Consider the following 24,047-nt stretch of genomic DNA (forward strand, 5'->3'; position numbering starts at 1 on the left):
TCCTTTTGTAAATGATAAGCCATTTGTTTTATGCTCTTAATATTGTTTTGTTTGGGTGGGGAGGGGGGCGGGGCTATTCAATTGTTTATATCATAAGTCAGTGGCCTGCAAACTGGGTATTTTGCCTTCAGACAGACCTTGTAAGTTGCATGACACCATCTCACCAGATGTGTTGTAGGCAGGAGTATACTGTAGCTAATCATGTCTGGGAAACAAAGGCAGTGCTTCTTCCTTCTCCTTAATGAGGACCCAAACAACAAATGACATCATAAGCCAGACTCGTTTCTGAGCACAAAACGGTAGACAAAGAGGAACACTTTTCATTGACGCCTCTACTCAACTGTCAATTTTCCTCTTAAAAAAGCCCTCTAACTCTTGTATTATGACATATATCAGTGTCCACTAACCCTGAGTAAGTTATGTGGAGCATAGGGAAAGGCGGAAGCAACTGTTTTTGATCCTCAATCATTTGCGACCTCTGGCTGATTGTTGTTGTTGATTTTTTCCCCCCCTTTCTCCTTTATCTCTGTGTTGTTCGTTTTTTACTCCTCTCACAGCATCACCACCAAGCTGGAGCGCGCCCTGGAGAAGGTGGCGCCGCTGCTGCGGGAGATCTTTGTGGACTTTGCTCCCTTCCTCTCGCGCACTCTGTTGGGCAGCCATGGGCAGGAGCTGCTCATAGAAGGTACAGGTGCTGTATAGTCTAACTTTTTACTCGCATCTCTGTGGAGTCTCACCACTGTCTGTGCCTGCTGGCTCACTCGCTGATGGATGATAAGCAGGTATGAACTGAGAAAAGGTCTCGACAGCACTTCTTAATATTCAGAAGGAAAAAAAAAAAACGACCTAGATGCGCTGGCTAAAAGCTGGCGGAGCAAATATTCTTGACAATCGCACCTTATGTTGCCTTCCTATTAAAGAAATTCCAGCATTTTCCATTCCTTCATCTCTGTATTTATTTTATTTATGTTTTGATGCTGATTTCCCTCAAAATGATGTTTCTTCCTTGTCTGTCGTGCCATAGAAATTCACTGTTGACATTTCAATGTACAGATTTTTTAAATATATATTCTTTTTACTTGTTCATGTCTGTAATTAGGCTTTTTAGTACACTTTTTAGTTAGACCCATCTAGTCTCAGAATAATGTTGCATCAGTGGGGTAGTCAGTCAAGGAGAGTAAGTGACAGAAACAGTCCGTGAGGCGCTGTGTAAAAGTATCGACGCAAACAGTGTGGATCAATGTGCCAGGGAGAATGTCCTTGACTACTAAAGGTTAGCTAATTGTTCGATACAGCAGCTCAATCAGAATTCCAATGTTTCTATACCAATACAGTGGCCTTCATTTTAAGTGCCTTTAGTAAACAAGTTTCAAACCCTAACCAGGTCCATTTACATCAGCTAATTGAGTCTGATCAGGCTATGGGAGTATGCTTTTCGGTATTGATAAAGATAACTTCCACATACTGTTTCAAAATGTATTATGTGCACAGAAGCTTTGTATGTTTAAGAGCTTTTTCCTTTGCAATTTTCCTTTTCTTTTAATTCTATTTGAAATTTGTAATTATCACTATCTGCAATCAAATGTATATACCAAATATTACAAATCTAAAGATGTGGGTAACTAATATTTTGAGTGAAGAACAGACTTTTGGTTTTGCTTAAAATGAAATCAACATCATACTAATGAATGTGCCGCCACGTGGAAATTGGAAGAAAGCCATTTCAAAGTTGTCGAGAAGAAGCTGTTACTTTGAGTCCTAAAAAATTGACCAGCAATAACTGTAACACACAATTTTGATAATAGAAAATCAAAAACGCTCAAGCTTATAAAGAAGGGAATGAAATGAAAGGCGTATTCCTGTAATTGTGCTCAGCAAGCACAGGGGTAGGTCTGTAAATCTCAAATGCTCTGAGGAGTTAAATTTCTGTGACTGCCATTAGAAAGCACAGCAAACACCCGACCATCAGAACCGCTGCTAATGGAGGCTCTGCCTGCTTTACGTCACTGGCTCGTTCTGACTCTCCGCTGACAGCTCCGGCCTCTCGGTGGTCTCTCTCTTTTTGGAGCTTAACCCTCCGTGGCACTTTGTAGTGGCTGACTTTGCACTTCCGAGAAACTTGGCTCCTTCCAAAGCCCTCGAGCTCCCGCGATGGAGTAGAGTAACACCGTGCTGGCCGGCTTTCAGTGACATAACTTCCCCTCCGTGTCTGTGTGTGGTGCCACGCTGTACCTAGCTTTGAGTGCTCTTGGCTTTGGCTGACGATCACATGCATTCACTTCCTCTGCCCTGTAATTTGCACCCCCTCTGCTTTCCATTTCCCACTGTCTGAACGGTGAATTATTGTAACTCTTTTGAAGGGTCAAAAAAGCAAACCGTTATTCCTGCATTATATTTTTGGACCTTACGGCGCGCTGAAAATATAAAAATTGGTTCAGTGCAGCTGCTCCGCCAGGAGGCCTGTAACCAACACAACATTCCACATTCGACGCTGATTCCTGGCTGCACCGTTGTCTTCCGATAAAGAGGAGGATAAACAAATCATAACCCCCTGAGCTGAGAGAGTTTTTCTGTCTGCGGCCTGCCAAATATCTGCCGAGGAGAAAAGAGAAGTCGGCCTGCAGTCATCTGTGTTCTCTCCAGCCACAGATAGTGCACCTTAAGCAGCAAGTACTCCCAGCTTTGAGCCACAGGCTTCTTTCCTTAATTGGCACATTCCTCCTCTAGCTCTGTTGGCTGTACGTAATGGGTGGAAAGGTACTTTAATACCAAACAAATTCTCTAAAAGGAGAATGAAATTCCTGTAATTTTTACCCCTTCATCATATTCGGGGGTTGGAGGTCATGTGTTTTTGGAATTTTCATAGTCCTCCAATTGTACAGAAGCCTGTCAAACTGAAAGTGCCGTGTCACAGATAGTATGTTGGCTTCCTTTGAAGATTATCATTTCTGCATGTTTTCCTCCTTGGATCTTGAAATATTTCAGGCCTAGCAATGCAGCCGATGTCAACTTATGAGAGGCTTGTTCCACTCTGGCAAGGTGATCGAATAGGAGTCGTTTATGGCCATGTTATGAAAATATGAGCATTGATGCTGAAGTGTAAATACTTACTGCCCCTGACATGACCTTAAATGTATTCTATGTACTAACATATCTTCATGCCCATTATCAGTACTGAAAAGGGGAATTTAGGTGTAAATAAAGAGGAATCATTAGAAAATATATATATTCTCAAATAGAAATTAATAAATGGAGTAAATAAATGTATAATGTATAGCCTATACCATGTAAGAGCATATAATTATGTACAGAGTGGAGTAAACATTTACTAACTAAAATAATGTCTAACAATATATTATATTATTTCATATTTATAAAGCAGCTCACACTAAGTGAACTAAGATAACAGCTGCCTGCATTTAAACAACAAAATATTAATATTAATTTAAACAATGAATAATTCAATTTAAGTATCTTGACTGCTTGAGTGTGGTTTCTCTGGGTGAAATATTTGAAAAGTGAGAACCCATGTAAGATAAATCTTTTGAATATTTATTTTTGTCTTATTTAGCTTTAGCGCTTTAAACTTTATGCAAAAGGAAATTCTGAACTTGCATGACCTAAACTGGCAGCCTTTCCCCTTCAACACCTTTAAAATGGCGATGCTTGTTACTTGAACAGACGTTTGGTTGATATCAATTATAATTCGAAACAGATTTTAAATTTGCCCCGGCTAGGCTTTTTATTATTTTCTTTAATATATCAACATTTTTTTTTTTGTGGACAAAGTCCAACTTATAAAATACTGACTGCACCAAAAGTTCACACCAAAAACAATTCACACCAGAAATACAGGTCACCATTGCCCTGAACCTGTGTCAGTGAGAATGGGATGAGTATACATGCCACCCCTGAGATAAACACATAATAAGGTGTCACACAGAAGGTGCAGTGACTCTGCCAATGCTGCCGTTTCCATTGGTTGACAGGAAGCATGTGTCAGCCCTGGCCAGTAAAACGTATAAGTTGACACTGCTGAACATTAACTTAATAGCCTGACGCAGCTGAGGCTACATTATTAAGTCAATACTGTCTACTTGACTTGTCAGCCAAAACCGTTTCCCTCCCCTCATCTCTCACTTGTAAACCACTTGGAATTGAAAATATTCAAAGGGTGCCTCTCAGAGCTTTCCGCCGTGGTCCAAATGTATGCTCCTTTTTGCCGAGCCCGTATTAAATCAAAGCCACGACCCGCCCACCACATGCCACAGTGTCACTCGAGTTTTGTGTGCACCAAGACTTCTTTATCATGGCCAATAGAGAGCCCAGGTCAGGATTGAATTTGGAATTTGTGATCAGTGGGGCGGTTGCAGTTTTCATTTAAGATGGGGCCCAATTGTCTGGATAATCTTTATAGACTTTTATTTACTTTCTATACCTATGTTCCCCTGATAATTTAAACTTTTACAATTCCAATGGATTTTGTAAGTATTCTCACAAGCTAAGGATCGATACCTTTACAAAACATACCTTAACCATGTTCTTAGAATAACCTATTAACGATAATTCTGCATATTGTATTATCTGTGAATTATAATAATAGTAATAATGACATAATATTCTTTATGCTGTATTTTTCCATGAATGTTATGTAAATGTGTGTGTGGATATTCTGTGATCTTTGGATTAAGGCTTAAACTGGTAAATATACCATATAAAAGTAAGGAATAATAAATTAGGTCTGATGTGTCTGGTAGGGGGTGTTCAGATTTCCAATTAAACATACAAGCCTCATTAAAGCAACCCTGTAAGCCTATGTGAACTGCAGTTGTTCATAATGAACAGTAATTGGTTGTCATTGCTGATCTGTGCTTCGCTCACCGTATGAACTGCAAAGATGAAATACACTTCATAATTGATGAAAATGTAGAAATCCCACTATTTGGTCAATTAATCATGCAAATAAGGCATGCACAGCCGCCGGTCATTAGCTTTACCCCAAGCTGTGGAAGGAGGAGGTTGTTTTTACCGCAGCTGAAAATCGTTGCTGTGCGAGTCGGTCCATTTTCGAGTAATTACCATCCATCCATCAACCTTCCGATTACTTCAGGTCATGCCCTCCTTGCACCCAGTGGTCTCCTATAGACATGTGGTCACTGCTGCAATTATGCACATTGAACCTTGGGACTTGCACTTGGTGTAGTGAGGGAAGCTCGGATGAATACAGCACTTATTGTCCACGGTCACTCTGGGCTCAGTCATTTAAAGCATAGGAGACCAGAAGCTATTTCCCGCAACAATGCTACATTCAACCATCGTTTTAACCCCTCGCTGTTTACAGGAAATACTTAAATTTGGTGTTTAAATAGATCACATTTAGTTTGTCTACTAGCACAAGACAGGGGTCATGAGAGCACCCCAATCTGTAAATTACGGATGTCAGAGAAAGTTGACTTATTGTCCGCTTTATAGGTGCTGTAGAGTGAGGTCAAAGCTGTCAATTGTTAGTTAGAAAGAGGCCTGTATCACTTCACTGCAGTGGTCCCTGATAAATGGGGCACAGCTTTACTTGGGCTTAGGCATGTTTATGAGGGGTGGGGTGAACGTTTTGACTCCTGTTAAATCAACACTTTCCCATAGATAGTATTTAATAGGGGGGGAAATAATAAACCTTTAAAAAGTCCCCAAAATCTTACAAAAGACGAGAAAGCCAAATGTGTAACTTTGCGATTGATTCATGGATGGATTGTATGGAGAATCCATTCTTCAAACCCCAAAAGACAGGAATGTCTCTTGTGTTATTCCTAAAAACACGGATGCATGTTAGTACTGTACCAGCCGTGAACAGAGTGGGCAGACATATTTTTAGTTTATGGTGAAAATAAAAATGCAAATGCCATGTTTTGCATCTGGACTGATCTGGACTCAATGAATATATTGCAGGCTGCCAGTACAATTAAATATACACTCACCTAAAGGATTATTAGGAACACCTGTTCAATTTCTCATTAATGCAATTATCTAACCAACCAATCACATGGCAGTTGCTTCAATGCATTTAGGGGTGTGGTCCTGGTCAAGACAATCTCCTGAACTCCAAACTGAATGTCTGAATGGGAAAGAAAGGTGATTTAAGCAATTTTGAGCGTGGCATGGTTGTTGGTGCCAGACGGGCCGGTCTCAGTATTTCACAATCTGCTCAGTTACTGGGATTTTCACGCACAACCATTTCTAGGGTTTACAAAGAATGGTGTGAAAAGGGAAAAACATCCAGTATGCGGCAGTCCTGTGGGCGAAAATGCCTTGTTGATGCTAGAGGTCAGAGGAGAATGGGCCGACTGATTCAAGCTGATAGAAGAGCAACTTTGACTGAAATAACCACTCGTTACAACCGAGGTATGCAGCAAAGCATTTGTGAAGCCACAACACGTACAACCTTTAGGCGGATGGGCTACAACAGCAGAAGACCCCACCGGGTACCACTCATCTCCACTACAAATAGGAAAAAGAGGCTACAATTTGCACAAGCTCACCAAAATTGGACAGTTGAAGACTGGAAAAATGTTGCCTGGTCTGATGAGTCTCGATTTCTGTTGAGACATTCAGATGGTAGAGTCAGAATTTGGCGTAAACAGAATGAGAACATGGATCCATCATGCCTTGTTACCACTGTGCAGGCTGGTGGTGGTGGTGTAATGGTGTGGGGGATGTTTTCTTGGCACACTTTAGGCCCCTTAGTGCCAATTGGGCATCGTTTAAATGCCACGGCCTACCTGAGCATTGTTTCTGACCATGTCCATCCCTTTATGACCACCATGTACCCATCCTCTGATGGCTACTTCCAGCAGGATAATGCACCATGTCACAAAGGTCGAATCATTTCAAATTGGTTTCTTGAACATGACAATGAGTTCACTGTACTAAACTGGCCCCCACAGTCCCCAGATCTCAACCCAATAGAGCATCTTTGGGATGTGGTGGAACGGGAGCTTCGTGCCCTGGATGTGCATCCCACAAATCTCCATCAACTGCAAGACGCTATCCTATCAATATGGGCCAAGATTTCTAAAGAATGCTTTCAGCACCTTGTTGAATCAATGCCACGTAGAATTAAGGCAGTTCTGAAGGCGAAAGGGGGTCAAACACAGTATTAGTATGGTGTTCCTAATAATCCTTTAGGTGAGTGTATGTATCAATTAGTTATATTAATCTGCACTGCAATTCCAACATACACTCCCTTTATATAAAATGTGTGTCCATATGAATCTATAAATGATTGTTGAAAAAGATCTATTAAAAAAAAAAAAAGCTGTAAGAATTATCATCCCAGTCACATGATGTCTTAACCAGCCCTTCTCAAATCAGACGGGGGCTCAGCCAGTATCTTTTCACTGCTGTTATCTGTAGCACACTTCACCTGGCTTTAAGAAAATCCAGGTCAGGATGAAACTCCCTGTGGCAGATAAGCCTTTTTATTATCACACCAATCACAAAGGCCATAGCCACGTTCCCTCCCTGGACAACTGTGTCACGCTAGCTCTAATCCCCAGCGTTGCCCACAAACTCACTCACTGTAGGAGGCGGTGTCTAGGAGTCTTTCCTGCTCCCTGACACAGCAGCACAGCAGCCCCACACTGCGAGAAATGTTGCGTACAGCTTTATCTGGAAGAATAGAGGCTTTAACACGTACTTACTGAATTGCAAATCTAACTCCGTCCGCTCTGAGATTGTAGTATTTCTGTTACAAATCTGTTTGTTTCATGAATTCAAAGCGGAGGGTCGCTAATATTGAAGGGAACATCAGTGAAAATTGTATTGTATTGTATTGTATTTTATTAGTATGAGTATTAGTATAAATACATAATATATGTATTTTCACCTCAGACTTTAACATTGAGTACTTATGTATGACTAATATCTTACATTTTATTAACATTTTTATTTTTATTTTCATGGATGCCTCTTTATTAAAGTTTTGTTAGGGCTATGCTAATTTCTGTAAACTAAGAACTGGACATAATGTAACATCCTGTGCATCTATTCTTATAGCAGCATTGTTTAAATGTACTTGTCATTTCAATATCACATTTGTCTGCGTCTTTAATGTCGGAGGCCGCATTTCAATCCGCAGTCACAGTCTTCATACACGCTCTCATGTGAAAAATCATCTTCTGAATATCCAGGCAACCATTTTTCTTGTTCCTGCCGGGGAGGTGCTTAAGAAAATAAAATAAATAAGAGTCTTCCTCCAAATCTGTTTCCAAGCAGCCAGCTAGCCGGCAGGTAATTACTGCCCCATTAATCTCTCTGATCTGTAAGCACTTGAGGTACAGAATAGCTGATCAATTACAGTGATTGTTTCACCAAATGAGCTTTTCACACCTGCTTCTTGTTTCATTAGTTAACTGTCTGCTTTGAGATCCAGTGTGATAGTAAACTAGGGGATACTTGTAAACCCATTCCGTCTCTCACAAGAGCGAGGGAGGGATTGTTAGCAGATCTAGGCACGAAAGGATATTTAGCTGTAGTCCATACTAAATCCTGAGGTGATTTCATCCCCTTTTTAATTATTGAAGGTTAAGAGGCCTGTTTAAAGAGGTACACGCCTCGCAAAACACTGTTGCGCAGCACTTTGCTGAATTGCCTTATGTGTTGAATGCTGCTGTGTGCACTTGTATCATCCGTAACTGTACTGCTGTTTTGTACGTATAAAAGTGGTTTCAATATCCCGCCGAATATTCTTGTAAACTATACTGGGATTTATATCAAGGGTTGCACATGAAGTCACTGAAATAACATTCAATTGTTAGAAGGACTCCTTCTGTCATACAGCATGGAAAATAGCCAATGTTTGCATCAGAGCAAGCACAGTACATTATTTTTTGCAACCTTGAGGTAAATTCAAGTTTAGTGCATGTGACTTAATTTTATTTTTCTGGTTGAATAAATATTCAGCAGTAGTTATGCTAACCTGAATGAGAGGTAAGTTACCTGCAAACAGTAACACTAAAAACACACATGAACACACAATCTGTTGTAGTATTCATACCCTTAATTTGAAACACTTATTGGATGATCAGGTTATTGTAATAAATATTCAGAAACTGTACTTCTTTAGCAATAAATATGATGTTAGTGTCTGCTGAACACCGATTTAGCCTAAACCAAGTTGAAGGGATCAAAAAAGTACTTTTTTTTTTGTAACATCCAAACAATTGTTGACTACACAATGTAAGATTACTTTTTTTGTCATCCATTTTGGATTAGCTGCAAAAATCTAAACCATATACAAGGAAAAAAACTGTGTGACAACACTCTGATGGCAGCGATATGTAACGTTGCCTTCTGAGTTATGCCCAGAGCTTTGCAGCATCCATCCTACCTACATCCTAACACAAACTGTTGAGATATCCTAGGAACACGTAGTATATACATTAATATTGATTGGTAGACTACCTCTTTTTTTTCCTGAAAGGCCTGTGACCTTCATGTTCTTAAAATACATTACTAGACATTTAACCTTCAAAACACGCCATTAAGATCCAATGCTGACAAAATGGACATGCAGCATGTGATTTTAATGGAAGTGTACTAAACGTCATGTGGGGGAGAGCTCAGTCTTTTTGTTTGTCATGTACTTGTGAATCTTCCCAATATTTCACATATTATGCATTTTTCTTAAAAAGGAATGGAAAACTAACCATTTATAAATCATAGGAAAACACTATGACTTGATTATTGACTATTCTATGTAATTTAGGGGTGAACATATTTAAGATTTTCTGAAATTAAATATAGAAATGTCCACAGTGGAACTGTTTTTCAGTGCTTTTTCCTAGTTCTAGTTTATATATTTGCAGCATTACTCTGCTGTTCAAATTCAAATTGGCACATACTAGAGTAAACAACAGATAATGCCAAATCACACATTAGTGTTACATATTGACACAATGTTTGCTGGAAGAAAATGCAATAAGGTAAGTAGAATATTCAGGGGTGAAAAAAGCCCCCAAAACATTTACATTTCTACATAAACCTAGATCTTAGTGTAAAGTGTGAAACGTTGCACTCCTTTCTATTGGACTCCATTGCAGGAGTTTAATAGCCAGGCTTTAAATGACCTGTACTTACTTTATGGACTCGGTTGCTGAACATCACATGAATAATTAAGGAGCGGTTAGAACAAAGACTTGCCATGGGAGAGAACATCCATGCCTGCCTGTCCCTGATGAGACCTACCTAGATTTTATATTCAGTTCAAACAACTTCATAATTCTTTACTTGACCCCTCTGGTGTGAAGTGTAACTGATGAAGCACTGCTCAATGTCTAGCTTCATGCATTTTTTCAGACCATTACACCATGCAGATCTAACAAACTCGCATACAAGGAAGTATCTTCAAAATCACACTGCGTCATCCCAAACTGCCTACTTCTACGAAAATTATCAATGTGTTAAAATGTTCCTTGGTGTTACACAAATGATTGACACATTGTGTTTTCGAAACATGAATATTGGATCCTAAATTGAGATACAGGTGATACAAGGGGGATTTATACTTTTTCTCCATCATAACAAATACATATTTGAACGTTCATCAATAAGATACATGCAGTATGCATTCTACTAATAAATATATATATACATGGACAACATCAAATACAAATAATTACCTAGCTATTAATCACATGTTACGAACTTGTACCAAATGGGGGTTATTTTATTGACAGAAGCCACTTGAAAGTTTAGTTTTTACCGAGGTCATATATTGCGGTTACAACTTAGTGCTGATCAAAACTAAATTCTATAACAATCAGACAAGAGACAATTGAATATCAGTCTAAATTCACCTCTACTAATTCATATATCACAGTAAGAACGCCCCTGGGTGCCGCTTAGCACACAAGTACCAAGGGCGACATATCTTTGGCAAATGGAGCATCACAATTCTAGCAGTTGTGTAAGAATAAATATATTATACTTATCTCCTAATACAGGCCACTCAAAAAGTGGTGGTCAAATTCAGCCTTTCTTACAATACTTGCAGCTCTGTACAAATATATGTAAATGGAAAAATACAATCCTGTTTAATTGTATAAAGAAAACTATTAAATTGTTAATACGAAGTCTTTGCATAGTAGTTTTATTCTTATAGTGAAGCTTTCTATGTACTTTTATGGCGCTAATGTTATCTGTTTTTCTTGGTTTTTCCTTAGGTCTCGTGTGCATGAAGTCTAGCACCTCAGTGGTGGAGTTGGTCATGTTGCTCTGCTCACAGGTGAGGCTTTGGGCAATAAAACTTCACATACGAAGAAATGATTCACCCCTCTCTCTCTCTCTCTCTCTCTCTCTCTCAATACCTTATGTCTCCTTAACCCTTTCAACAAGTGCTCCGACTTGTGCTCCTTAAGCCCGGCAGTTCAAAGTTACGCATGTTGGCTCCTCAAACGCTTACTATGGCTTTGTTCTCAAGGATGAAAAACCTGTGGTGACACAGACATGCAAAGCCCTCAGAGACATGTCTGCAAGCTGCTCAAAATCCTTTGGTGTCTCTCTCTCTATGCGAACACTTCCTGTAGCCCACCTGACGGTCTATGACAGCACTGCAGCAATTGAGGACCCTTGCCTAATCAATACACCCTGAATCCAATCAAATGGCAGATGTCTCGAGTTATTAACGTGCAAGCCTGGAACAAACGGCTGCCATGGCAGTTTTGCAGGGCGAGAATGAAATTAAATGTGACGTTTTTTTTGTTTTTGTTTTTTTTCTGTATTTAAATATCTGTCAGTTAATTTCAAATGGGACACACAGGCTTCCTGGAAATGCTACTGGCATGGTTTTACCAAAGAGAACAATTTGCAGTTAATTTACAGGTTGAGTAAGAAAATTATAAAAATGCAAAACCGAACTGTGGTGAGTCAGGCAAATATAACCCCCACCCCCATCCTAAATTAATAATCTTGTCTGTTTATAATTTGCATGAATGGAATTGTTGCAAAATATAATGGAATTTTAAAATACGGTTTTAATTTTACATTTTTTGTGTATAGATCTACTACTAAAATATAGCATTGTATTCTTTTTACAATAGGAATTCCCCTTCCTTGAAAATGTATATGTTGACAGAATGATTAATGCAAATTATCTTGAACCACAAACAAGAACAATGATCTTGTCTTCTGAACTGGTGGAACCCAATATTGAATATTTTCGTTTTTCTTATTACAAATAAGACTTCCCTACAGTAAAGATGCATAATGGACTTCTATAGTCTTAATCACCCTATAGCAATCTTATTTTTTATTCTTTAATAACTTAAATGAATATATGGTACTACTTACTAGAGAGTCTGTTTACAGTAATAAAAATAAGAATACAAAAATATAAAAAAAAAAAAAATTAACTCTTCTCATACATTATTTGGTAAAGTCTCCTTCCAGACATCAATGACAGATTGCTAATGACCTTCTAAATCTCGTTTAAGCCCTCAGTTTAGAAGGGTCAGTGTCACAGTCTTTCTATTATAATAGGAGATATTTAACATACCTGCTGGCAGCCCATAATTCTTCTGTTGGGTTCCCATAAGGAAAGGATTAGGCGGTGCCCTTGCTCTGCTTCCAGCTGATAAGTGAATGGAGAGGAAGAAGTGGAAGAAAGAATGCCACTTCAGTGATTACTTGGGAGAGTCAATACTTCAAGCCCACTCCAGCTGGGAGCTTGGCTAATACATGTATTTATTATCGTAAGCATACGTTAAGGAGAATTCCTTGAGATCCACAAAAGGCCTTCCAGTAGCAAATCATGCTGTTTTGCTCCTTCCTTTGAAGTCCCTGAACTTCTCTCTCTCTTTTTTTTTTCTTCCCTTCCTTCCACGAAGAGGAATATTTCTCAGCTGCAGCCTTCCCCAGCACCTGAATTTATTGCTGGACAAAAAAGCAAATGCTGCATTAGGGGTCCTCTCTTCTTTTGATGGTCTCATCTCCTAATCACACAGATAGCATTACTCCGGCTCCAGGAGTTCCTGCCATTAAAGACTCCAGGGATGAAACTTTGCCTGAAATATTGATCAATAGGAAAGGAATGTAACCCGAGCCCCCCTTGCTTCACCCTTCCAGAACCGTTCGTCTAAATGGAGCCGACCTTTACAATAAACACTTTTGCACAGAGGCCTGATTAAGAAAAAAGGCCTAAAACCATATATTTTGTTATTTCTCTTCAGGGTTTGGGTTGTAAATGTATGTGTAAATGGATCTGTTTTAAAAAAACGAGCAATCAATGGCGGAGGAGAAGTCATTAGAGCCATTAACACCATTGTTTTGTTTCTTTTTTCTTGTAGCGAGAGATTTTACCACATCAATCTGCAAATATGTCAGTAATCACAAACCTAAGAGACTCAAATTGAACCAGTCAGGTTTAGTAATTCCTGCATGTGCTTTTCATCATACGTTTGTATATGTATACAGTATTCTAAAGTGGTCTAATGTATCATATTCGAGTAACATCCTGGTCACAGTTTTCCTACAACAAGGTATGTGTGAGCAGCGTTTATGTTGCTATTTGTTTTGGCTAACTGAAACAAGCTTGTAAAGCAAGGGGCAGATATCGACTATCATTTCATACATTTTGTTTAATTTTTGCATGATTAAATATATGTTCTTGTATAATCCGTCACAAACAGCCAGGACAGCAGAATATATCATTATTAAGGCAAAAGTAGCACAGCGGGGTTTGCTGCTTGTCTTCTAATAGATAAATCACACTTCTGATGAGTATATAACTACGACGAAGTTAATCAAATCCTGAACTTGAAGACTAAGAAAACAATCTCTGTTTTTCTTACGGATTTTTACACAGTTTAGTTTTTTTCCCTTCTTTTTATAGCTCTGAAGACACATGGCAGTGTTCACAGTGTTTCCCAAGGTCAAAGTTGACGGATGATTTGTAGTTATACAGAGGTCTTCATTACGGTCTCTGTCAAAAGGAAGCTGGGAATACTTGGTAGTATCCAATCGAAGAAAAACAACACACAAATCAGTCAGGATTTTCCTTTGAATGCCACGCCGGTTATTGTTAAATTTACGGCATAGAATCACTAAAGAGTCGTCAGATTTAAGGAAAAGACAATAATGTGACAACCGTGTGTGCACGTGCATGGTTTCCATTATCAAAATAAACAAGAATCTCTTTTGAATATAACCATGACAAGGGCTAAATACAGCATGAAAGCAGGAAGTGGAAACCTATTTAGTATCTGGCATTTTGATTTAAAAAAAAAAAAAGAAAAAGAAAAGTCCTTTCAACTGGTCTGTTTCATGTAACAGCTTAAATACACTTACAAGCATATACAGTGAAGACGTATAGTACTACTGATGGAAATAACCCAGATGCTCAGTGCAGCGCTACTGACAGAAGAGCAGATAGGATTTGTGTGCAACAGTGTTCATTGCATTTTAAACAGGTATGCAGAGATGGACTGCACACTGTGTTGGAAGATACACCCAACCAGTTAGAAATTGCACATTGTTTTCTATAGGAGGTAACAGTTAACATATGACATAGGGAAAAACTCTGCCCTTCGTCCAAAGAAACCGCTTATTTTGCACAGCAGGGATTTCAAGAGGCGTATCTGGTGAACTCTCCCATTGGAGTAAAGTTGGCTTAGTTGAGAACCCCCAGGGACCCGTATACAAATGTCTGAGCACAGCTGGGGGTTCTGGGATGAAATCAGACTCGCTTTGTGTCAGCGCCCCCTGTGGCTTGGTGGATGTCTGCAAGCTGGTGCCACCATCGTGAAAATTGTGAAAGCCTTCCATCCACCATCAGTTTACAAATGCCAGCCTGCTAGCGGTCACAGAGTAGAAGTTGGTAAAATGCGTTAAAGTGCTGCTGCAGAAGGTCTTCAGCCAGGATGCACTGGAGCATGGACAGGGGAAGGCAAGGTTTATTTTTGCTTTCCTTTGCCCTATCAAATGAGATGCGTTTGCGCTCTTTGTGTTGTAAATCCTATGTTAACAGCTACAGATTAGTGAGGATGTCAGGTTTTCTTATCTGAGCTCCTGAATAAACGTTGCGATGCCAGAGGCGCAGGTCCAAGGTATGGTCCACATTTACATGAGGTATCGCATTACAAACGTCTGGAGGTACATGTCATGGCTAATTCAGTTCATATGCGCAGACCCTTGGACTTTGAAATACTTGCAATCAGGCCCATTCCCCTGAGGAATTTTGGTTCTCAGCAGAAAGAAAAAAAAAAAATAGATTTGGAAACTACAGAGGTCCTCCTGTAGTGTTTTTAAAATATTTTGTCCTTGTTAATTCATTTATTTTTATTCCCCAAAGCCAGACTTCTCACTTACTGCCAATTTAACTCAAATTCTGAGCAAAGCCAAGGACAGTCCACTGCCATAATAAGGAAAAATTACTTATTTATTTTGGTCACATGAGGGTAATAAAAGCAGATCCTCCCAAAGATTATAGAATCCGGCAAAATGTAAATGTAAATGAAAAACAGGTTTTTTTTTTTTTAAATGGATACTCTTAAAACAAGAAAGGGTCACTTTTAACATTTGGCTTACAGATGGGCCATTTTAATGGTAGTGTCTCCCTTGCAGGATTTTCCAAACTATTAATGTCTGAGAGGGCCTGTTAAAAGTAGATTGTAAAAATGTGTGCATGTATGTGTTGGAATGCAGTTGGAAGGGATTCGACTACATTGACCAGTTTGAATTAAGCACCATTAGGAATGAATCCGAATTCTCCAGCATGGTGATTTCTGTCTGCCGATTCAGTTATGTTACCTTGCTGTGTTTTCAGTGTTATCTGACAAACAGGAAAATGGATTTCACCAAAGAGGCGCCATTTTGAAACGCTGGTGTCATGAGTCTCGAGGAAAGTCTTGAGATTCGGTAACTGACACAAAAGGAATACAAAATAAAGCGTTACAGGAACGCCCAGTCCCTGAACTAGTAAATGTATAACGTGTTACAGGACTATGCTAAGGTTCCCAGCCTAGAGGAAGTGTTGAGGGCAGAGCGCAACCTGGTACGCCGAGCGCTGCCATGTCTGGGCAGATGATGTCGGTGGTTTGTGGCAGTACACAATGGGTGTAAATGGATTGGTCCGCACCATGCGTTTTAACTTATTAACTAAAATCATAAACATTATTTATAAAGGGTTGTGCTTTAAGGTGAACATCAGTTTTGTAAAAACTAATCCTATAAAAGCCAACAAGAAGGGGACAATTCGGTTTAGCCGAGTTGCCTGCGCACAGCTTCTGAAAAACCAGCCTCCAATTAAACATGATTTCTTGGCACAACGAGCTGCTTTCCTGCCGCATGTATATTGTGTTGCACTTTTGTTTTGCCTGACATAAAGTAAAACTCATTAGTACGTATCCTCTTTCAGATTTCCTACTGATCAGCATTTTACCCGGCCTCTCAGTCTGCTAACAGCCTGGAATCAGAGGATTACAACACACACACACGACAGGTTTAATACACCTAGTTCCATTCGTAACGGTGGTTTTTTGAACAAATTCAATTTTGCTTCTGGTTTAGCAGGCTTATGAAATGTTTATGTTCAGCAATTCAAAATGAAGGCTCATATTATTAAAGGCATTCAAAGAGCATCTGTAGCTGCAGCTGTGTGCTGTAAGAGTGCGGTGCATGTGGGAAAGCTTTGTTGTCAGCCTTAAGAATATTTCCCAATACTTTTTTCTTTTCTATTTTAACATGCTGTAGGTGTGTTGTAAGACAATTTGTCTTGAGTGTTAGTACGGGGAACTACACCCTTGTTTTCCTTGAACTACGGCCTCCGTTTTTTCTTTCATTTTTACCTCAGTCAACGTGGAGGGCAGATTGTGTTCCCACAGTAAAAGCTGTATTCCTAAAGTACTTTTTAATCATTTCCAGATAGGTTGTAGAAAAAAAAGGAGGTAGTGTGAGGCTTTAAGTTTCTGGAGGTTTTTGTGGGCTGCTACTTCAGATGGGACTGTCGGTAATCTGTCACTGAACGGGGATTTAGGAAATAGCTGTTCTCTAGAAAGAGGATATAGTTTCATTCCGTAATTACATTTCTCCAGTGTTTACTGATCTTTTCAGTGGGGGGAGAAAAGGATGATGGTGGCTTTGAAAGGCCTCTGAATCAGAACTTCTTTCAGGTTGAAAAAGGCAAAGCAAAACCAAATCAGACTAAAAACAGGCCTTTTCTCTTTCTTTCAGTAGTGGAAGGGGATGTTGCATTGTCACAGGTCAACTGAGATTGAGGAGATTGCATTTCTCATTTGTGTGGGGACACACTTTTCCTCCTGTGAAATGAACGTCGTTAAACTTTGAATCTTTTCACTTGCCTGAGCCTGATCTGCTGTATTGAATGTATTCAGTATATATACATGAAACATAAGTGGGCTATTTCATATAAATATTCATAAACGCTGCAATAATTATTCACCCCGTGCTCTTGTCTGTTTCAGGAATGGCAGAACTCCATTCAGAAGAATGCAGGACTTGCTTTCATCGAACTCATCAACGAAGGAAGGTAAATACTCCAACAATGCCACTATATTCATTAAAAGTTCATATAATTTGTGTATTTCTGCTATTTTTACCGTTTGCTCTATATTCCGTTCCAGGTTTAGTTGTTTTTTTGTGGTTGATTCTTGATTCAATGAAAGATGCCAGTACAGAAGGCGCATATTAATACCATAGTCTTGCAAGCCGATATTATCTGGTGCTGCACATCAGAAACCCATGTCGATTTTAGTTCATTTAGGCACATATTAGTTACCTTTTTAAAGTCAGTGTTCTAACAATGGTAAAAATCCCAAATAAAAATCTATATAGAAAAATAAACATGTTGCGATCTGAAATGTTAACCAAAAACCAAAAGAAACAACCAACTTTGGAAAAGAATCGCCCTGCACTATAAGGCTTCTCTGGGTTTGTCAGATTTGGTGTCAGAGCATTATAGCTCAGCGAGGATGTTTTATGCCATGGATATGGAAGGCTCAGTCTGTACAGCCATCTGCTCTTCCATCTGCTCTGATGTGCCGTGCCTGTTACACTCACTACATTATCTCCAGCACAAAGGATCTGAATCAGCAAGGGCACCGGTGCTGTCCAGGGTACTGCACTGAATATATCACCGGCCTGGGGAGGCTCTCCGGTACTGCAGGCCTGTATATTCATCACTCCCCCCGAACAGTGGGCTCCCAATCCGATTAGGCCACATTAACCATCCTCTTCTGCTGCTGTGATCAAGTCATGGGAAACGCACTGACTTTTACACCGCCTCTGCTTCCTCTGCACATATATTACACTGAACATATCAGCCACGACTCCTGGTTGTTTGACAAGGCCCTGTTCGATTACATTCTCATTATATACAAGAGGATCATTCTCGCATCTCTCTTTTGTAATCACCATACGAGTTTCATTGGAGTTTAGGTTGAATCGGTAAATGCATTTGCCAAAATAAATTATTTAAATGCTTATTGACAATTTGTGTCGAAATAATATTAGGTGCGTTTCGCACAAGCTTTTTATTTTTTTCCCTGTTTAAAACTGAAAAAAGCAAACACAATTTTACTGCAGTAAGTTACTATGGAGTTTAAAAATACTAAACAGATCAACTGACAATTGACACTGACCCTCAAAACAAGAACCTTCTCTCAATGCCAAGTTCTAAAAAAAAAAAAAATGTTTAATTCACTTCAGTGTTTATTCACACCTCAGGTTACTGCACACACAAAAAAAAACCTTTGTATTTTCCCCCTCTGAGATGCAAACACCAATAAACTTCAAGAACAACATCTTCAAATTCTTCTGAGTGTTGTTATTCTATCCTGGAAAGCAGATCCATAACGCAGTATCTGCTCTTGACTAAATTGGTTACATCTGTAATTACAGCTGAATTAGAGATTGCAGATTCTAATTTGTCCCGGCTTCCACCGGCAAGATGAAGGTGAACAAAACATTTTCTTCCCTTCTTCGTACAGGACTCAAAATGCAATTCAGTAGTTGTCAACAATTAACGAGACATTAACAGTTGATGAATGTGCTGCAGGATTAAAGCTCTCTCAGGGACAGGCTGAAATTATAAACTGCATCATTTGCAGGGAAACAACAAAGCACCACTGTAATTAAAACAAAGCAGGGTTAATGATGTGTAAAATAGCATATAATCTCTACACAATAGTGTCTCTGGTTGAAATTATAAAAAATTGAAATTTAAATATCATTCGAGGCGAAGGGGAATCTGTGGAATTAGCCAAGTGAGAACTTTTTAATTTTAAAAGGAAAGTGGTTATAGTTAGCCCAGAGCTATCCCACTCGGTGGTCAGCGGGGAGAGCAGGAGACCTGCAGCTATTTGCCTTGCAGATGCATTCCCTGCGATAATGATGCCAATTTGTTTCTTAATTGTTGGAACAGTGCCGTGACTAGGCCATATAAATTTGAAATAATACAAACAAATGGTGTTTGTTATGTGTCTATTAACAGCACGTATGGATGCGCTTGAATCTTTCCCCAGGTAATATGCCACATTTCCCACAGTCTGAGAGCTTGCTTATAGATAGGTATCATTGCCAGCTCTTGGCATTTTTTCAGGTTTGTTACCTTGCATTGTCTTATCATGGATGTCTCCATAACCCATTGGATGGAATATACTGCATTTATTTAATTATTTTTCATAATGTGTTTGGAACATTGAATGCTAAAATGATTGATAATTGTTGTTATAATTAAGCACCTTATATGTTTTTCTAATCTTTCCAAGCATCGTATTTTGTGATGTATAATATACTGCCTACACAGCATTATGCATGCAATCTACACATACCTATAACTATAGTTACAATTTCAGCTTTTACATGACGTTTTTTTATTTGAGTATTTTGTTCTGTTTGCCTGTTTTATGATGTTAATTTAAGCCTATTATCAATTCTCATCTTTCCAAGCGTCATGTCGGGGGTGTGTGTGTTACTTACAGCTTAGCCCATCTGTATCAAGTATAAACCTTGTTAAGCTTTCTCGGTGTATGTATAAAAGCAAACCCCTCACAACTACAGCGAATTAATCTATGGTTTTAAAATACATATCTGAATTATTCATTTTTCAAAGCTTATATTTCATATAATAATCCAATAAGGAATAGCATAGCCTAATATGTATTATTACATTGAGTAAACTCATGTAAGCAGTTTTACCGAGTACAAAGTGTAGGTTACGGGTTGTTTTCTAATACATATTAGTACGTCTGTGGAAGGTAACATTACTGAAAGCAACCAAACACAATTTGCAGAATAATTACATCCCCTGTACTGAAAATTCAGACATTTTTAGCAGGTCATTCGTGAATGTGTAACATATCTACATAACCAATAACCCGATACAGGAGATTTAAATGTGGATGAATTCCAAAGCAAAAGGTTGATTAAACTGCTATATGAGAAGGGCAGCTCCGGGGCAAATTGTAGGGCTTCGGTCTAAAGGTAATTTCTTCAAAGCAGTGTAATGGAATTCCTTGTTGTGTTAAGGTCTTTTTAAGAGCTATGATTAACACATACATAAAGCAGTGGCTGATTAAACCGTGGTTTATGTGAATATCTGGCTTTTTCCTCTGTGGGCAAGCAATACTTATGGCATTTACATTTAGAGTATATACAGATTGGCATTTTCTAAAGCACCCAGACAGTTTGCTTAAGGTTTAAGATCTGTAATATACCATCTCGGAAATGCACCGGGAACATCACCACAGGAAGTAACAGATTTACTCAGTTGGCAGCTATTATAACTTGGGCTATGAAAGGTGGATTGACACCCTGTATTTATCTTACGCTGGCATGCTCTCTTGACGCTGTGTTTGTTTGTTGTTGCAGGCTGCTGTGCCACGCGATGAAAGACCACATCGTGCGTGTGGCCAACGAGGCTGAGTTCATCCTCAACAGGCAGAGAGCCGAAGATGTGCACAAGCACGCCGAGTTTGAGGTAGGCCGCGTCCTGTCAGCACTCCCCCCGAAGCACTCCTGCTTTCAGTCACCACTCACCCACCATGTAAAACCAGACCCCTCATTCTGCGAAGGGCCATGTGGCGCTTTTCGACTGGGCAAAGGCAATGGTAATTGTCAGAAGCCTGCGGGAAAACGCTGTTGGCATGATCCTCGCTCGGGACCAAAAAACCAAACAGAACTGAATTCAATCAGAATTAAGTTCCCAATAGAATAGAGAAGTACTCAGAGGAAGAGGTCCTGATTTATGTCTGTGAGCAACAGCCGTGTCTCGTTATGACCAGTTTTCACAAGGGTTTTTATTTTTTATTGTTTTACATTTTCTGTTCATCTTGATGTGTGATGGATCCACAGAGAATATGGATTGTGTGTCATGCCTGGTTTCAGAAACAATTAAAAACCAATATTTTATCCATTACACTGCTGCTGTTACTACTACTACTAATAATATTCATATATTTTTTTCTTGCAAATAAAATTGGTAAACATGAAGACTGACAGGCAACATTTTTAAGATGAAATGTACTAAGAAGCCTGCTAGGGTTAGGATGGTGACGTTGTACTAATGTATAATGCATTATTGTAATTGTGGAATTAGCTTTAACCTTTTTAACCACACAACACATGTTGATCCCTAGTGACATGCCTTTACCAGAGTCATCTTAAGAGGGCTGGAGGTAGTTTTCACAAATGACTACTCTGTGTGTTGTCAGTGTCAATAAGTACCATATGGTCTGGTCTGTAGGAAAGCAAGGTAGATGTTTCTAACACTGAACATGAACACAGCACTGAAATAACTTTTATTGTGGGTATTTAAATTGTATTGCAAGTGTTCATACATGACCATGCTATCTGTCATGCAAGTGCCTTTTTAAAGGAGCATCTCAGTTTTCAGTTGTAACATAATTTTGTTAACTTTATTTCATTGTTTTACTGCATTAGAGTTTCTGCCTATCCTAAACGTCAGGTATCATTGTGTTTGACTGACAGCGTAAATAATTACATTTAGGTTTCTTTAATTTATGGAAGGAAGAGTATAGGATTTGAGAGTCTCAGCTGTTTAAAGGTGAGGCACTTGAGAATGTACTTGCATCTTTGAAAGAAGTTTCTTACTTATTATTAAACTGGTAATGATTGTCAGTTCTGTATTGCTCTGGTATTTTAATTTTAATACCAAAAAATTGAATTTTATCAGAGCAGTTTTGAAAGATTGCCTCATTATAATTAACCTGTCTTCTTGAAGTGCAAGAGAAGAGATCAGATTTTTTTAGTTTCCAGAATCATCATCTTTAATTTATCATTTGAGGAGCGTCTTTTTTAAATGAGCCAACATAGAACATTAAATTGTCAGTTGCATATTAAACTCTTCTCTTCACAGATCAAGTTAACTTATAGTTATGTAGGCTATTTGAAAGCAATCCTCCAAAACGTCTCCGTTAGCTTTCTCTTAGGAAACAACGACATGACTCCTTGTTGAATTGCTCCAGGGTGCATCATATCAAGATCGCAGTGCTCATTAACTACACATCAGTCCCTTCATTGGCTTTCCTACGGGGGATTAATTGCCCGCTTATTAGCATACTATAAAAATAAAGAGCAAAGAGATTTCAGTAACAGCACAGTTAATGGTGGAACTAATGCAGTAATTTAGGTCTGATGCTGTTGAAGACTTTCTACTGGCAAAAAATAAATAAAAATCTCGATTCTAGTAGAATATCAAACATTGCATGGCTTAATGTTGGCTAACAATGGATATCTTGATATAGAATCCAGTTAAAACATAGCATTGGACGCACATTTTTGCTCTATAGTTCCCTAGGTAGACCGGCATGTCCCACAATGCCTTGCAGCAGCAGAGTAGAATTCTATTGTTTGTTTATACTGTTTAGGCATGCACATTAGATAGCTAAACTCACAGACTCTTAATTAACACACGGAAAACTGCACGATACATAAAGTAACCTAAACATTTATTTGGTGAAGGGAGTACACGGTCTGGGTCCCAAGCTAGTACAGCGGTGATATATTACCCCAATGTCAGTGGGGTTTTCCGTGAGAGCCACTCGTGAGTTTCTTGGAGCTGTGCACAGGAGCTTATAACCCAGGAATGATGAGGTTCTTATCTTGGAGAAACAGCCTTCTTATACCAGCAGCTTGATGTACTATTTCTTGGGATCCTTGACCTCCCCAGATAAGCTAGGAGACGCCGAGATATGGGATGTCACAAGGAAATATACATAACCCTCACTTCAGTTTGTCAGGCAAGACAGCAGACACTTTTCATATAGGGGCTTGCTGCTGCTATATTACAAAAGCCTTTAGATTGAAGATTTGGAAGGCAGATAAGATGTATTTACAATTAAGTTGGTGTCAGGGTGAAGCTTCATATCATTTAAGTGATAAATAACATTTGATATTTGTCAGTGCATCATATGGTAACCCGAGATGACAACAGAAGATTGAGTTATCTGCCATTTGAAGAATATGTCGAGGTATAATATCTGACAGATTTCAAATATAAAGCAGGAAATTCAATTAACTTTCAGCTTCTGTTAGCAAATTAGATTCTGAATATTAGCAAAATTCCCCGAAGGCTGCAGGGTAAGACAATCTTATTTTAGCGAAAAAGATAAAGTAAAATGTGCCACGCAAGATTACTTTTAGTCTGGCATTAGCCTGTACAAGCTTTCTCTCTGCATACATTCAGTGATTTTTTTTATTTTTTTTCTCAACATTTGGAGTTTACAATGTTCAATTAAAGGCAAATTGCTACATATATTTGATTTATTTCAACTAATGGGTAAATGTTACATTTGCTGAAATTCTACAGTAGTCAAACCACTATAATTGTAATGTCTGGCTTGAATTTACATTAATTTTCTTGTTTGCTTCATTTGTTTTGTTGATTTGATAGACTGACTTACTCTGTGATAAAATCTGTAAATACAGAAAGCTTTTTCTTGGTGCTTTAATGATGAATAGATGTTAAGCTCCATTATTACTGGAATTTTGTAACATGTTGTTGATAAATGGGCAACATT

At 38.8% G+C, this 24,047-nt stretch overlaps 1 protein-coding gene and 1 long non-coding RNA gene across 2 annotated transcripts in view; one reads left to right on the forward strand and one right to left on the reverse strand.

Moving 5' to 3' along the window:
- Window positions 1-12,955, reverse strand: part of LOC136746898 (uncharacterized) — a 29,323-nt gene extending 16,368 nt beyond the window's left edge. Inside the window, exon 1 of the long non-coding RNA XR_010816438.1 lies at window positions 12,548-12,955. This is a non-coding gene — a long non-coding RNA (uncharacterized LOC136746898). The remainder of the gene's footprint in view (window positions 1-12,547) is intronic.
- Window positions 1-24,047, forward strand: part of nbeaa (neurobeachin a) — a 320,946-nt gene that overhangs the window by 163,147 nt on the left and 133,752 nt on the right. The window contains exons 33-36 of the mRNA XM_066699758.1: window positions 558-691; window positions 11,217-11,278; window positions 17,472-17,536; window positions 20,878-20,986. Of these exons, the coding sequence (XP_066555855.1) occupies window positions 558-691; window positions 11,217-11,278; window positions 17,472-17,536; window positions 20,878-20,986 (370 nt within the window). The remainder of the gene's footprint in view (window positions 1-557; window positions 692-11,216; window positions 11,279-17,471; window positions 17,537-20,877; window positions 20,987-24,047) is intronic.

Source organism: Amia ocellicauda, chromosome 3 (genome assembly GCF_036373705.1).
Source record: "Amia ocellicauda isolate fAmiCal2 chromosome 3, fAmiCal2.hap1, whole genome shotgun sequence".
In the NCBI taxonomy this organism is placed as follows: domain Eukaryota; kingdom Metazoa; phylum Chordata; class Actinopteri; order Amiiformes; family Amiidae; genus Amia; species Amia ocellicauda.